A 14,932-nucleotide genomic window follows, 5' to 3' on the forward strand; every position below is an offset into this window, starting at 1 on the left:
TTGCACAATCATAATGTTCCAGCTGAGCCGATCAATTTAATGTTTTTTCAATACTTGAATGCAATTTTTGATGAGGTATGTGGTGACGCTTTACTCATTTTGAAATGCAGCCCTATAAAACCATTTTCCAAAAATATATTGGGGGCATTTGGATCTGTAGGCATTGTACTCCTATGGCTCTGAGGTGGCTAGGTTATATCTAAAGGAAACAGTTTATATAGAGCCGAGGTTCTAAACCATCAAATTAGAGCTCACCTCAAAATTTTCATTAGAAGTGGTTGTTTCGATGTCTAAATATCTTTAAATTGATCATCTCAACATCAAAATGCATAGACATAAGAAAAAATGGATTTCAAAATTTGAAAATAGTGTATCTTGTAACGTATTTTTGGACCATCGATTTTCAATATTTTCAAGTTTTCAAAGATTCGCTTGATCTACACTCTTTTTTAAGCTTTAAATTTTATAACTAAAGATGAAATTTTATTTTAATGCTATCACAAAGATTATCAGTATTAAAACCATATTTCTCGACACCATTTGAAGGTGCGCTTTACTTTGATTGTTTAGAGCCGCGGTTCAATACAATCCGCGCCCCTATCTAAAGCCTAAGCTTTCTTTATTTGCTTTCTTTAAGTTGAAGACTCACGAAAAAACAAATGTTTTGAAGTGTTAAAAACTTACAATGCCTTGCATCTCATAACCTAATTCCTCCATTACAAAATTTGTATTCACACAAGTTGAATAGATGGTTACAAAATTTTATAATTAAAATATTCCTTAATATCGATTGGGGAAAGTATTTCATTATTGCTGTTTATATTAAATAATATATGCCACTCTTCAACAACAAAGGGTTGAGATGTTCCTTTCCCAACACACATGGTTTGACTAAACCGTAATTGTAGCTTTTATCTATGGTAACTTCTTATCTCCACAAATCTCACAAAACATTGGGATCTCACAAATATTGGAATGTTGGGCTTGTACTTTTATATATATATATATATATATATATATATATATATATATATATATCACTGTGTAAAGTAATAGAAGATAATTCAATTTTCTCATTCAAACTTTTTGTTAACAGATGTGTTGTTCCTCCGCTGATTCCTTATAAAGGAATTCACCTCAACTGTCCACTTTTCAAATGGGACGATTGTGAATCTGCGTGTACATTGTTTGAAACTAAAGTGTCACCTTATCTGCTTGCATATTGTTTGAAACTAAAGTGCCACCTTAGTTACTCTCTTGTATTTTAGTGTTATTGTACCCAAACTAAATAAAATAGTCTTATTGTATACTTTTTCTCTTATAAATTGCTAAGACTAATATATCTTTGTGACAAAAAAAAAAAAAAAAAAAACAAAAAAGAAGAAGAAGAAAGAAGTGGCATTGCAGCTGGTGTATATGGGTGCAGTTTGTATAGAGCATAGGCTTTAAACCATCAAAATAAAGTGCACATTTAAACAATGTCGTGAAATGTGGTTTTAATATTGGAAATATTTATGATAGCCTTAAATTATATTTTCATATTTAATTATAAAACTTTAAAGCTTCAAAAATATTGTAGATTGAGCAGATCTATGAAAACTTAAAATCTTAAAAATTGATGGTCCAAAAATGTGTTCCAAGATGTATTATTTCCAAAATTTGAAATCTATTTTTTTTTCTCATGTCCATATATCTTGACGTGGAGATGATCTATTTGAAGATATTTGAGCATCACAACAACCTCTTCTAAGGCATGTTTGTTTTTCTGAAAGATATCTACTGGAAAGTTGAATGTTTTTAAATCTTCTGAAAAATTGACTATTTTGTTCTGGAAGGTTTAAATAAGTTATGGGTATTGTGTTTGATAGCCTGCTGGAATGTTAAGAAAGTTATGAGTACTGTGTTTGATAACATATATATATATATATATATATATATATATATATATATATATATATATATATATATAAAATATATTTTATTAATATATATTTGTATTATATATAACATATAATATAATATTTATTATAATATAATATAAAATATTTATTATATATTATATAAAATATATAGTATAATATAAGATATTTGTATATTACGTATATAATATTTATATTATTATTTATTATATTATATATAATATATATTATATATTACATATAATATATAATCAATATATACCATATAATATACATATATATAAAAAAATATAAATATATAGTATAATATTATATTATATAATATTATGGTATAATAATATTATATTATATCATATTAATAATACTAATATTATGTTTTTATATTATGTACAGTGAATAGTAATCAACAAAAAAATTACGAGATTAAGTTCCTACTCCTTAACAACTTAATTTTTCATTTTTTAGCAAAGCAATGGGATTTTTTGTTGAAAGATTAGTTTATGACTTTTTATGGAAAGTGTGAAACAAACTCGAAACTTTTTCAAAATCTGATAAAAGACTTCCAAAAAAACAAACACCTCCTAGTGAATTTTTTGAGGTGGGCTTTAATTTGATTGTTTAGAGCCTCGGCTCTATAAAAACTAATTTCTTGAGGTTGGCTCTAATTTGATTGTTTAGAGAGCCTCGGCTCTGTAAAAACTATTTCGTTTTTTGGTACATGGTGGAATCCATCGGACACACCGAACCCAACCAGATAAGCCTGGAACCAAGTTTCAAAAAATTGGGGTGGGCCAGGTCCAGGTCTTTAAAGACCGCACTGAACCATACATCAAGGACCTAAAAATGTCTCATGAGTGAATCGTTTCGGACTTGCCACGACGATGTCGCTTGATGCCAGCGCATTGCATACGTGGATTAAAAACGTGCCACGTGTGAGTGAAGTTAGACCTAGACGACGCGCTCTCAAAAGCGTCAAATCCTTACGAGCCTTTGCGTTGCGTCAAAGCCGCCGTCACAAACTGCTTCTAACGTCTGCCCCGTGTGACACGCTCATCCGATTAAATAATGGACATAAATAAAAACACCATTATAATTGTTATTATTACAGTATTTTAACCCAAGTTTCTAGAACGTGTTCCATATTCTCCAAATTTAAATAGGATGTGGTTTTTATCTGTTAGAAAACTATTAGGTTCTGGCTTTAACTTTTATATGTTGATAATCTAAACACCATGAATAAATAAAAATGGATTTGAACTTTGAAAATAAATTATTTTAAAATTAATTTTTAGATCATTTGTTTTATTTATTTACAAATATCAATTTTTGAGCAGCAAAATCATATTCAATATGAAATTTCATCTAGAGTGACTCAGAATACATTTTAAATCCAAAATCTACCTTTAAATACACTTTTGCACATTTGAAGATAGAGACAATTCCTCATAAAAAATATTGAGGTTTCAGTGCATCCCATTCTTCGAATGCACTATGTTTTCGAAAAAACACATTTAAGTGATGGATTTTGGATCTAAAATTTTGAGAGGTCTTTTTAATTTATTTTGATACTTCTATTATCATGAATATTGTACTTGGACATGTATACTCTTAAAAAAAAAATGTCAAAATACATCTAAGATATTAACTATTTAATATTCTACTACATGTTTTAATTTAATTCCAAAATAACCATCAAAATACTTGCTTTTGACATGGAATAGTACAAAAAGGGTAAAATAATAAACAATTAAATGATAAAATATATTTTAATGGGCGTGCCTGGGCTCTAAACAATCAAATTAGAACCTAACTTTAGATAGCGTCCAGAAATATGATTTCAACATTGAAAATCTTTGCGATAACCTTAAAATATATTTTTATTTTTATTTATAAATTTTAAAGCTTTAAAAATGTTGTAGATCGATATATCTATAAAAACTTGTGAATCTTGAAAATTGACGGTCAAAAAATTTATTATAAAATATATTATTTCCAAAATTGAAATCAATTTTTTTCTTATGTCCATGCATCTAGATGTCGAGATGATCAATTTGAAGATTTTTGGTCATCAAAACAATCTCGTCCGGTTAAAATTTTGAGGTAGGCTCGAATATGATTGTTTAAAGCCTCGGCTCTGTGTAACTTTTCCCTATTTTAATTAATCTCCCTACTTGACAGGGAAATATGGACTTTTGGGAGAGAAGCTTTTAACTCTTTTATTTCTCTTAAATTAGATTTAAATAGATTTAAACATTTTTTTCAAAATAAAAAAAACACGCCCAAGCCAGGGGTGAGGGCCCGAACCTTGCAAGGGCAAAATAGTCATTCTCCGACCGCGGAAATCTCTTTTCCACCTGTCGTTTTAAATAAAGATGGATTTCACTTGAGTCAATTAATAATGGAAAAGACGTGGTTTAATATGGTCGCTCCTATTTATACATCGGAAAATGAAAGGACAGCAAAATCCGGAACAGAGCATGTCACGGCGACACAAGCTCTGCTCTGAGAGGCCATTTTAGCGGAGCGTTTACGCCCAAATTTAGCAGAGCTTTTAGCGGCCAAATATTATCTCTGAGGAGCCATTGGTCAAGAGGTATTGGGGCCAAATCTGGAGGAGTTTCTATAAGCGTTTTGAGCCCTTTCAGGAGAAGGGTTCAGAGGAGCTTTGGTAAGCTATTTTGGCCCACCTGAGAGGATTTTTTAGGGTTCTTTTTTTTTTTTTTTTCGTCATAAGGGGCCATTTCTGCCACCTTTGGAGGTGGTTTTGGTAGTGTTTCTCTTTTGCCACCTTTGGAGGTGGTTTTGGAAGTGTTTCTTCCCAGCAAAATTTTGGGCAGAGTTTAGAGGCGTTTCTCAGATGCAGAGCCCCGTTCTCTCCCACTCGCCGAGCTTTGGCAGATGCCAATCGGCTAGATTTAGCACGAGCCCCACTATCTTCAGAGAAGCAGAGGAGGAGGCAGCCTGTGCTCGACTAAGCGATGACGAAGACTTTGAGTTCGCGGCCCCAAACTTTGAGTTCGCGGCCCTTGACTTTGAGCCCAAATCTGCCGACGAGCTCTTCTTTAATGGCCAAATCAAACCGTTTTTTGGCAGGGAAATTTCTCCAGCCATCTTTCCGGCGACGGAATCATTGGATTCCGGTGAAACTCAGAAGCCAGCTCGGTTCCCCTTGAGAGACCTCTTCTCTGAGGAGACCCGGGCCTCATCGGTCTCTCAGGAGGATCGGCCCTCGTCGGCAAATGGTATCATCTCGCCTGAAAGTGATGTCCCTGTGCAGGTGAGTAACAGCAAGGTGTCGGAAACTTCCGATTTGGAGGGGCTCTCACCGGAAACTTATTGCGTGTGGGCCCCACACAAGACCGGGAAGAGTAGCTCGGCTGGATCTTCTAGAAGGTGGAGACTGAGGGATTTGTTGCATAGGAGCGGTAGTGAAGGGAGTATTCCGGGGAAGGTTAAGCCATTTGCCAGTGACGTTAAGGCGGTTTCCAGTGGAGGAAAGGCAATCTGTGGCGATAAGTGTGAACGGAAAGCGAAGGTCAAACCGGTTTCCAGTGAGACAAATGGGGCTTCAGGTGAAACTGGAGCCGGGAAAGCGAAAGTCAAGCCGGTTTCTTGGGAGACGAAGGTGGTTTTCGGTATGGTCAAGAAGGGCGATTCAAAAGCGGTTTTGGGTGAACCAAAAGAGGTTTCAGGTGAGGGAAAGGTGGGTTTGAATGGGGCTAAGGCGGTTTCCGGTGAACCCAAGGAAGTTTTTGGGGATGGAAAGGTTGTTTCAGTGGAGCGGAAAGCCGTTTCAGGAGGGGTAAAAGCGGTTTCTGGTTTTGCGGTGTATGAGAATAGCGGTTTTGCGAAGAGGAAATCTTATTTGCCTTACAAGCAAGAGTTGGTGGGGTGCATGGCTTTTCCCAACATTAACGGTTTGAGCAGGACGCTTCATCCTTTTGCAAGCTCATGATTTTCCCCTTTTTTTTTTAGGGGGGGTGATTTTTTTTTGTTTTTGTTTTATTGTTGGGTTTTTTCTTTAATGGAAAAGGAAATTGATATTCCTTTTTAGTTTTATTTTTAATTTGGAATTGGGTGTGTTCCATGTACATATTTGCTTGTGTAGAAATGGTTTTGGACCTTGTTTGTGGTTGGGGCTATTTTTTTGCTCCTTTTCTCTTATCTAAAAATCCCTTATTTTTGGGGGAATTCCTATATGTGTAATTTATTAGTCCTTTTTAAAAGTATATTTTTCTTATTTGGATTGGATGGAGCACAGATGATGCCTTCAGTATTTGGTGCATTTCTTGTATATATATGACATGTGTTGCTCAAATTTTATATTTTAATATCAATACTGAAAGTGTTACTTCCAATTATATTCTCTGGCTTCTTTTTGTCTCATTTTGTGTTTTTATTGACTTTAATGCATCTATACAATGTACAGTAAGGTGCATCCCTTATTATTTTACCTTATTCTATCTTTACCTATCTATTTTTTTTATTTTTGTTTTTTTTCCACCAAATCCAAAAAATTCATGACTCTTTAACTTACCTAGTTTTTGGAAATCCTTATTTCTGTCCTTTTTTTTTTTTTTTTTTTGGCCCTTGGACGTTTTGAGTCGGTATGTTGTTATTTATCGACTTCTTGTTTCATCTATACGTCGGATTTTTAAATATAATAATTTATATCATTGAAGAAAAAAATCGGGCGATTTAGATCGAACAGTGGCCCGTTTTGGGCTGGTTTTGGGCGGCTGGGTAATTTTTTTTTTAAAAAAATAATAATATAAAATCCAAGAAAAGAAGGGATTTTGTTTGCAAGCATTTTTTAATAATTTTTATCATTATGATAAAGATCGGAAATTGTTTTGGCCATCAATACTTATTTTTACAGGTTTTAATGTTTTTAAGAAAATTTGAAAAATATCTTTAGGCACAATTCAATCCATTAAAATCTAATTATTATTATTTTTTTTTTCTTTCATTTTCGTTTGCCGGTTAATTTTGAAAGTGAATGGGTTACTTATAAACTAAGAAAAGCTACATAGAGCGTGTTACATCCGTTAATGGAATAGTAGAATTCGACGTGCAAAATTTCGTAATGTTTCGAAGCATGGCCGGAATATGGATCGCTGTTCGAAATTTCGGCGTTTTGGCGAAAGTTTCAGGCCAAAGAAAATAAGAAAAAAGCATAAATCCCAACCCGTTGTAATTAACCTTTTTGGCCCTTCTCTTTATTTGGGGAGTTACTTTTTATGTGCCTTTGTTTTGTTTTATAGCTACACGTCTTTTTATTTGTTTTCTTTCTCATTGTATTTTTCCCGTTCTTTAGTGTTTTTGGTACAATTCCTTTTGTCATTGTTTCCTCTTAATCTTTCCTTTTTCTATTTTTTTTTTGAGCTTTAGAAGATTGGAGTACTAATCAGTTAAAGAACAAATCCACCTTGAAAGTAGAAAAATCTACCTTAATTGGATCATTTTTTATTTGAGTTTTGGCATTGCAACTTGGGGCATCTCAATAAGTATATGATGCCATTTTTATGGTATATTCTATGACATTAACCTAGATTAGCTTTGTACGTGATCATTCTCCTCTTCTATTCACCTCATTTTCACAACAAAAGAGTTGGGAAATGATTTTTTGCTCTTGCTGGAGCATACTATCCATCTAGTAAAACTGAAGCTAGGGTTGCTATGCAACTTTTGGAAGTGAAGCTAGGGTGCTATGCAACTTTTAGATGGCAAAATCCAAGTGTTTAAGAACTCGACATCCAAATTTTGTTTTTTGATTATATTCATCTGGTGATTCTCATATGGGTTTGCAAATTTTAAATTTAAAAAACTCTCCGTGGTTCCTCTTTTGCTCTAGGGACTTAGTGTATAGTATGCTCCCATGAAGCATAATATAGGCCCTAGTAAGAGTTGAACATTATTGATGGCATTAGTTGTTCGAGTGTTCTTGGCTTTAAATAAGGTGGTCCAATTGATTTTGACATGACTGATTCTAATCGATGTTGTTTGCTAACCATATGCCACGTAACTAAACTCAATTATTTATGAATTTGTTTCATGCGGGCTGGACCACACGTCTACATATGCGGTTCAGAAAGTGCAACGGTCCAAATATTGTCTCATTAGAAATATTATTTTTTATTTTTAAAATTTATTTGTTTTTTTCATATTCATGATCTCCATATTAAAGATTATATATCTTCAAAAATTACGTCTTAAAATCCATCTCAAAAATAAATTTATTGAAAAGCCCGCATTTTTACATATGCAGGGTTGGCCACATAAAAACAAGAACCATTATTTAATGGACCCTACTCTAATTAATTATTGCTTCTCCCTTCAATTTCTAATTTATACGCTTAAATATATTGTCCAGCTACTTATTTTGTTTACCAACCACAAATTATTAATCGCAACTACCTACAATAACACATAAAAATGAATTAAATTTTTATGAGAATTAACTTGATTTTGTATACCAATGTTGCTTCTTGCTTCTTCCTTTTGATTTCTTATACGTTTGCTTATATTCTCCAACTCCTTATTTGGCTTACTGACCCGTCCTTTGTTCTTTTTGGCAAGTACGTCCTATCTAATTTAAATTATCTTGAATTCCCTATTTGTTAAAGCCAAAAGAGTTTGTACGCCTGCAAGAGTATGCTGTTCATTTACTCTCTCAAGTAAAACCCATATAGGAGTAATTTTAGGACTCCAAATTTTTGAGATGCAACCTTTTTTAACCTGTAGACTAACCTAAGTAAATAATAATAATAAATCGAATTGAAGTCTTTATAGACTACAAAACAAAAACATCACCCTAAATCAAACAAGAAATGTATAGGGTCCCTTTATTTTTTCTGGTAGATAATGAATATTAGTTATCCTAGGAACCCATTCTGGGCTGGTGGGTTAGGGGAATACTTGTTCATATGCAGTCTCCTTCGAAAATCTATCGATTTTGGACCTAAAATTTTGGGTCGATTATTTTCTCACCACGATAGTGAATCTCAATAAAAATTGGACTATACACCATAAAATAAGATATTTTTAGACTTAATTTTTCGATAAAATAAGATATTTTTAGACTTAATTTTTAAATGATCGGGTATCTCTCATTTTGATTCTTCAAAAGATCATTAGATTTGCCTGATCTCCAAAATCATAATAAAAAACACATCTATAGAGACTTCAAATATTTTTCATGTTCTAGATCAGTATGGGTTTGGAAAGTGACTCATGAGTACCACCTAATTTTAACTTTTCCCTCCTTTCGATTGGAAAAGCATCCCGTCTACATTACGTGGACTCTTGGAAGGGTGCACAAGCACCTTTTATCTAAGAAAAATTTATGTGCCGACCATATTGTGGTTGTGAGGAGGGTAGCGCCTCCGTCGCGGTGTTTTTTTTTTCCCTAAGTTACCCCTGTTCAGTAATACAAACACCGAATATGTAGGGTTTATATCGTGCAAAGCAAATCAGTTGTTCGGTGTTTGAAATACCAGACAATTATCTGCAATCCTTAAAACCAGCAAGCCCCTTCTCTCGACCAGCCCCCCTTTCTTCAGACCTTCGACCCCCGCTCTCTCTTGTCTCTGCACTCAGAGTAGTCATTGACCCTTTGGCCTTGATCATTCATAAGAAAAATCTCCACCTCCACACTTGATGATCAGAAAAACCCGAACTCATATCGCCTTGTAAATTCTCTATGGCGAAGATGTACAAGCCTCAAGGCTTTGAAACAAGTCCATGGATTCGTGGTTGTCAATGACTACAATTCCAACCCCTCCGCTCTAAGCCAATTCATTTTCCATTGTGCAATCAACGTTTCAGGCGCCATGCATTACACCCACAAGCTTTTTGTACCAAATATTGTAGTCCGATTCCTTTATTTTCAATACCATGATAAGAGTCACGATGTTTAGAGAGGGAGAGGGCTTACTGGTTTTGAGGATAGCAGATATCTGTATGGTATTTCAAATACCAAACAACAGTTTTGCTTTCACTTGAGAGGAGGTGGTGGCTGTAATATGAGACAAACGTGATCACATTTTGTAATTGACCCCCCTCCCCCCAATATGATATGTACGTAAAATTTTCTTTGTTTAATGGCCAAAAATTAATTTTATATTATATTTTTAGTTTTATTTAAATATTATATTTATTGGAAATTTGACTAATTTATATATTTTTATTTTAATTTTATTCGAATATTTTATTGATTTGAAATTTGGTTTTTACCTGCATTCTCATAAAAGAGAACTAACTATAAATAATAAACAAATTCAACCAAAAAAAAAAACTAAGTACCCCTAAATATATTTCAGTCAATTTTTTAAAATGCTTTTATTATTTTTATTTAATTCTCCCTATAAATATTAAGCCAAAACCTAAATTTCAGATAAATATAATTCTCAAATTAAAAATTTTTAAAATAAAAATAAAATTGAGTTTTGGCCGCTTGGTTCAATCTGAACCATTTAAAAGTACTGAAGCACCCTGTAACTATCTCGAACGCAACATGTGGACTCAATACCAACCCTTGATTGCCTTATTGGGAAAGATAGATAAACCCTTGATTGCCTTGTCACTCCTGGGAAAAGATTAGGCTGGAATAAAAGAGGAAGCTTCTTCAACGCGGTTTCTACGCTTTTCTTATTTTCGAGTGTCGATTAAGTCCCAATGCTGTTCTTGCATAACATTAGAAATTTATAATATCCGTAACCGTTTATTGTCTTTTCTTTTTTCGACAAATTCACTAACTTTATTATCTATCTCCCATCGGCATTAGGCTTTTGAGGGAGATTTCTCTGAAAGCCTACCAAAAAAAAAAAAAATACAATAAGGTGAACTTTTTTGACAAAATGAGGATAAATTGACTCTTTGTCGTTGGATTTGAAATCTGAGGGCTGGGGGATTTCTTAAGGCAGATTGTGAACTCTTTGTATTGAATAAATGGCTTTATAATATACAATCCCAAAAAGTATACAAATTCCTTATTTGTGTTAGAATGGCAAAAGGAAGGGGCCTAAAACGGCATTGTTTTAAAAATAGTCAAGGAAATTCATCAAAATGCAACAATAATATCAGCTATTTAACTGTTTTACCGTTTTCCAACTACTCCAACTTTTAACTGTTTACCGTTTTCCAACTACTCCAACCCAAATCATGTGTATTTTGATGGGATTTTTTAAATTAAATAGAAAAAATGTAAAATGTTGACTAGCTCGTTTCTTAAATGTATTACCATATTCCATTAATCTCCTTCGATGACAATACACTGCAGTAAGTAACTTAGGCCTTTTAGACCGAGTAAGTCTTAGCGTCATTGGACCGGCATTTTAGGTACGATGGGAATGGAGGGTGGGACATTATGCTGCCGCTCCTCCGGCAAAACGTAACTTAGGCCTTTTAGTACCAGTAAATCTTAGCGTCATTGGACCGGCATTTTAGGTACGATGAGAATGGAGGGTGGGACATTATGCTGCGAACCCCATTCCCTGGGGTTGGGGCCTTATTTTTTACTTTTGTCACTTGATTTATTTTTATTTTACTAATAGACAATTATTTGAAAAAAAGGCTAAAAATTTTTCCATGAAGCTAGAGAAGGATGCTATCCATGAAGTATACGAGCGAGATATTTTTGATGCCACAACGAAAGAGAAAGGAAAGAGAAAATTAGTGTTGGATGAGAGGATGACATAGACATAGAGACAGGGGAGAGGGAGAGAGAGAGAGAAAAGATTCAGTGTGAGATAGAGAGAAAAGAGAGAGAGAGAGAAGAGTTAGTGAGTGAGAGTTAGTGCATCTCACTTTTGGTCCACCATAAACGTTTCTTCCAAGAAAAAGATTAGGGCGTGAGCCCACTTCTCGCACTAATCCAAAAAGACAGAAGAAAAATTGTTAAAAGTAGCAACACCTTTTGGGTAAATGGTGCCCACCTTATCTCAGGGAACTATCTTTACCTGATGCCATATCTATATCTAATCCGCATGTTTCTCACATGGCTTCTCTTTAAATTCCCAAACGCACTTATAATTATGGAAAACTTAGCTACCAAACATATTCATTGTATGGTTTGCAAATAGGGTTAGGGTTCCTGTCCTAAAATTAATCATATACATTGGATTTGGATTCAAAATTTTACAAATCTATTGTATTATCCGCCATGATCTTGAATCGAGAAAAAAAAGAAGAAGAAGGAATTGAGCCCTTAAATTAGTCTATCATTTTTTTTAATCATTCATTTCAATCATTATATCTGCACTGGTTTTAGTGGTCCAAATTCATGAATCTAAGGTGGAAAATGGAGTGTCGTGATTTGGCATATGTTTTTGTTCCCAAAATTGATTGAGACATATGGATGCCCCTAACCAAATACATTTCAATAACTAATATTCGAGATGATCCATAGTTGGCAGGGGTGAGGTTTGTATAAGGTGTCAACCTTGCACTATTGAAGTAAGGTGTACCTCAAAACTATGCCTAAAGTGCACTTTCGGTGCCACAAAAGCCTTGTGATGATATGAAAATCTATTGTTGTCCTCAGTTATTAAATTTAAAGTTCCTGGTGATGATCAAGCAGATTTATAAATACTTGAAAATGAACGGTCGGTCCAAATAACGTGTTAGAAGACAAACCATTTTTAGCCCTAGAAATCCCATTTTTTTTTCATGTCTATAAATCTTGAGGTCGAGATGACCGAATTGAGGGTTTTCCAGCAAAAGAACGACCTTCACTAGTGGATTTTTTAAGTTCGCCTTATCTGTACAGTATAAGGTGGAGACCTTGTATAACCTTTTTCCTAGTCCTCACACTCTGGCGCAAGGCCTGCATTTTATGTGTGCCAGATATTTCAAACATCTTATTTCAAATTGCTATCATTTATTTTAAATAAAATATTCATATTTCAAAGGAAAGGTTATCAAAATATCCAAAGGACATGAACTATTATTCCAGAACTTTTTTGGGAAGTGTTCCAACCAAGGATCATCAATCTTTTAACCGATATTTTGAAATTAAAGCAACAAAAATTGGTAAAACATCATATGGATATTTTGATATTTTTTTTCCAAATCATTGTTGATATAATATGTTATTCTTAAACATAAAAAATGTTAATTATTATATCATAATATAGATTTGTTAAAATGAATATAAAAAACATAATAGAAATAAAACATACCTATAAATTTGATAAAGGATGCAGTTTCCATAGGGTATAGGATTTGTGAAAGGAAAGTAAAGCTAAGTTCAAATCCTTTTTCCGAAAGCACTTTGGGCATTAGAAGTCTCCAACATGACTCTAAAAACAATTTACAATACCAACTACAAAAGTTGAACTAAAAAAAAATGATACAGATGTTATTGATCCTTGAACACTTATTTTTGAGACAAAATGTACTATCTAAAATAATTTGTTACAATATACACTGTTTTGAAAGCTTGAAATCCTAATTTTTTACACAACCATAATAGTCAAAGCTGAGATGATCGATTTCAAAGTTTTTTTGACACCGAAATTGTAAATTTTTCTGAGTTTTGAATGGGGTTTTACCTATAAAACTGATTTACTTCTATAAATTAGAAGTTTTAAAAGTTTGTGATGACTAGGAGGTGTGGGCTTGGGTTACCCAGGGAGTAAGGAGACCAACCCGAAACCCTAAAAACTTTTTGCCTTAATACCACCCAAGTTCAGACCCAACTCAAAGCACGTCATTTCCTATGCCCAATGTTCATCGTTCAAACTGTGGTTTGATGTGACTTTTCGTTTTTTTTTAGGACGCTGCGAAGCTGATCTCGCGGGACCACTATGGTCTAGTGGCCGAATAGAGTAATTTTTTAAACTTGAAAAGTCCCATAAACAAATTTTGCCAAAAGATTTCATTCTTTCAATAGAGCATGCTGTCCATTTACTCCCTCTTGCAAAACCCAATTTAGGAGTATTTTTAAGAAATTTTGGGGAACCCTTTACGCTATACTAAATAAAAAATCTTGTTAGTTACGATCTTTATAGGTTGAAAAAACTAATAACTCGAGATTAAATTGAAACCATCCAATTTTTGCAGGATCAGATCTAAGGATTAGAAAGCATTAAATTCAAATTGTTTCCTTTGAATATAATTGTATGGTAATTTTACATGGTTCCCAAAGTTTTGGACCAAAATGTTCTTCAAAGTTAGTCTTATGCGGGAGGGAGTAAGCGTAACTCAATGCTCCCAAAGGAACATTGTATACATGCTTAATAGCTTTTATCCACTCTATTTAGCAATCCTTTTTTTTGCTAATACATAACATATTTTTTATAAATAATGCACCGTGGTCTGAGAAATTTGGAACTTCGTCTCTCTTCACATACGCATGCAATATGCAAGTGAGAGAGAGATTATTCCTCTTCAGTTAATCAAAAGCGAGGTAAAAATTGTCCCTGAGGATTTGAATCATGCCGATTTTTAACGGAAACCTAGCATCGGCAAGGTGACTATGGTTCTATAGAGACCAAGGTGACTATGGTTCTGTAGAGACCAGGTGCGTTACTTAGGGAACAAAGTAATTCCGTTGAAATATTTTTTATTTTTTAGTACTATTGGTCTAATGATGAGGATCCTAAACTTTTTTTTTAACCAATCCTAAGCTCGAGTAAAGAAAGTTGGTTGTGTTAGGTAGATAGCTGAGCATAAAATTTTGTCACATCTTATCATAAATCCTGAATTTGAGAAGAATGAAACATGATCCAGGTATCCGATCCTAAATCATTAAGACAAAGCTTGGATGATGATAATGGTTTTTTTTTAATTATTGTCAAATTTATAAATATTATTTACTATTTTTATGAAAAAAATGCCCAACTCTCTTAGGTCAACTATCTAGGTCCAATCAATAATCCCTACAGACCACCTGATCCAGTTTTAAACCAGTGGTGAAAAGTTACCATGATGCTATATTGCGACATAAAAGATAACGTTTTCAGGATTTTTTTTAGGATATTTTGGTTTATTAATTTATTATATTAAAATAA

General features: G+C 33.5%; 1 protein-coding gene across 1 annotated transcript; it reads left to right on the plus strand.

Annotated features, from left to right (window-relative positions):
* The first annotated feature begins 4,361 nt into the window (after positions 1-4,361).
* Positions 4,362-6,159, plus strand: LOC18434868 (uncharacterized). The gene has a single exon (XM_006844930.4). It carries the CDS (start codon positions 4,777-4,779, stop codon positions 5,872-5,874), a length of 1,098 nt encoding a protein of 365 aa, XP_006844993.1. The 5' UTR covers positions 4,362-4,776; the 3' UTR covers positions 5,875-6,159.
* The last annotated feature ends 8,773 nt before the right edge of the window (positions 6,160-14,932 follow it).

Source organism: Amborella trichopoda, chromosome 1, assembly GCF_054954075.1.
Source record: "Amborella trichopoda isolate Santa Cruz 75 chromosome 1, AtrichopodaSantaCruz75HAP2 v2.0, whole genome shotgun sequence".
NCBI lineage: Eukaryota > Viridiplantae > Streptophyta > Magnoliopsida > Amborellales > Amborellaceae > Amborella > Amborella trichopoda.

What these genes read in the sequence shown, in the direction of transcription:
- LOC18434868 (XM_006844930.4), top strand. Translation starts at nt 4,777, where the DNA reads ATGCAGAGCCCCGTTCTCTCCCACTCGCCGAGCTTTGGCAGATGCCAA.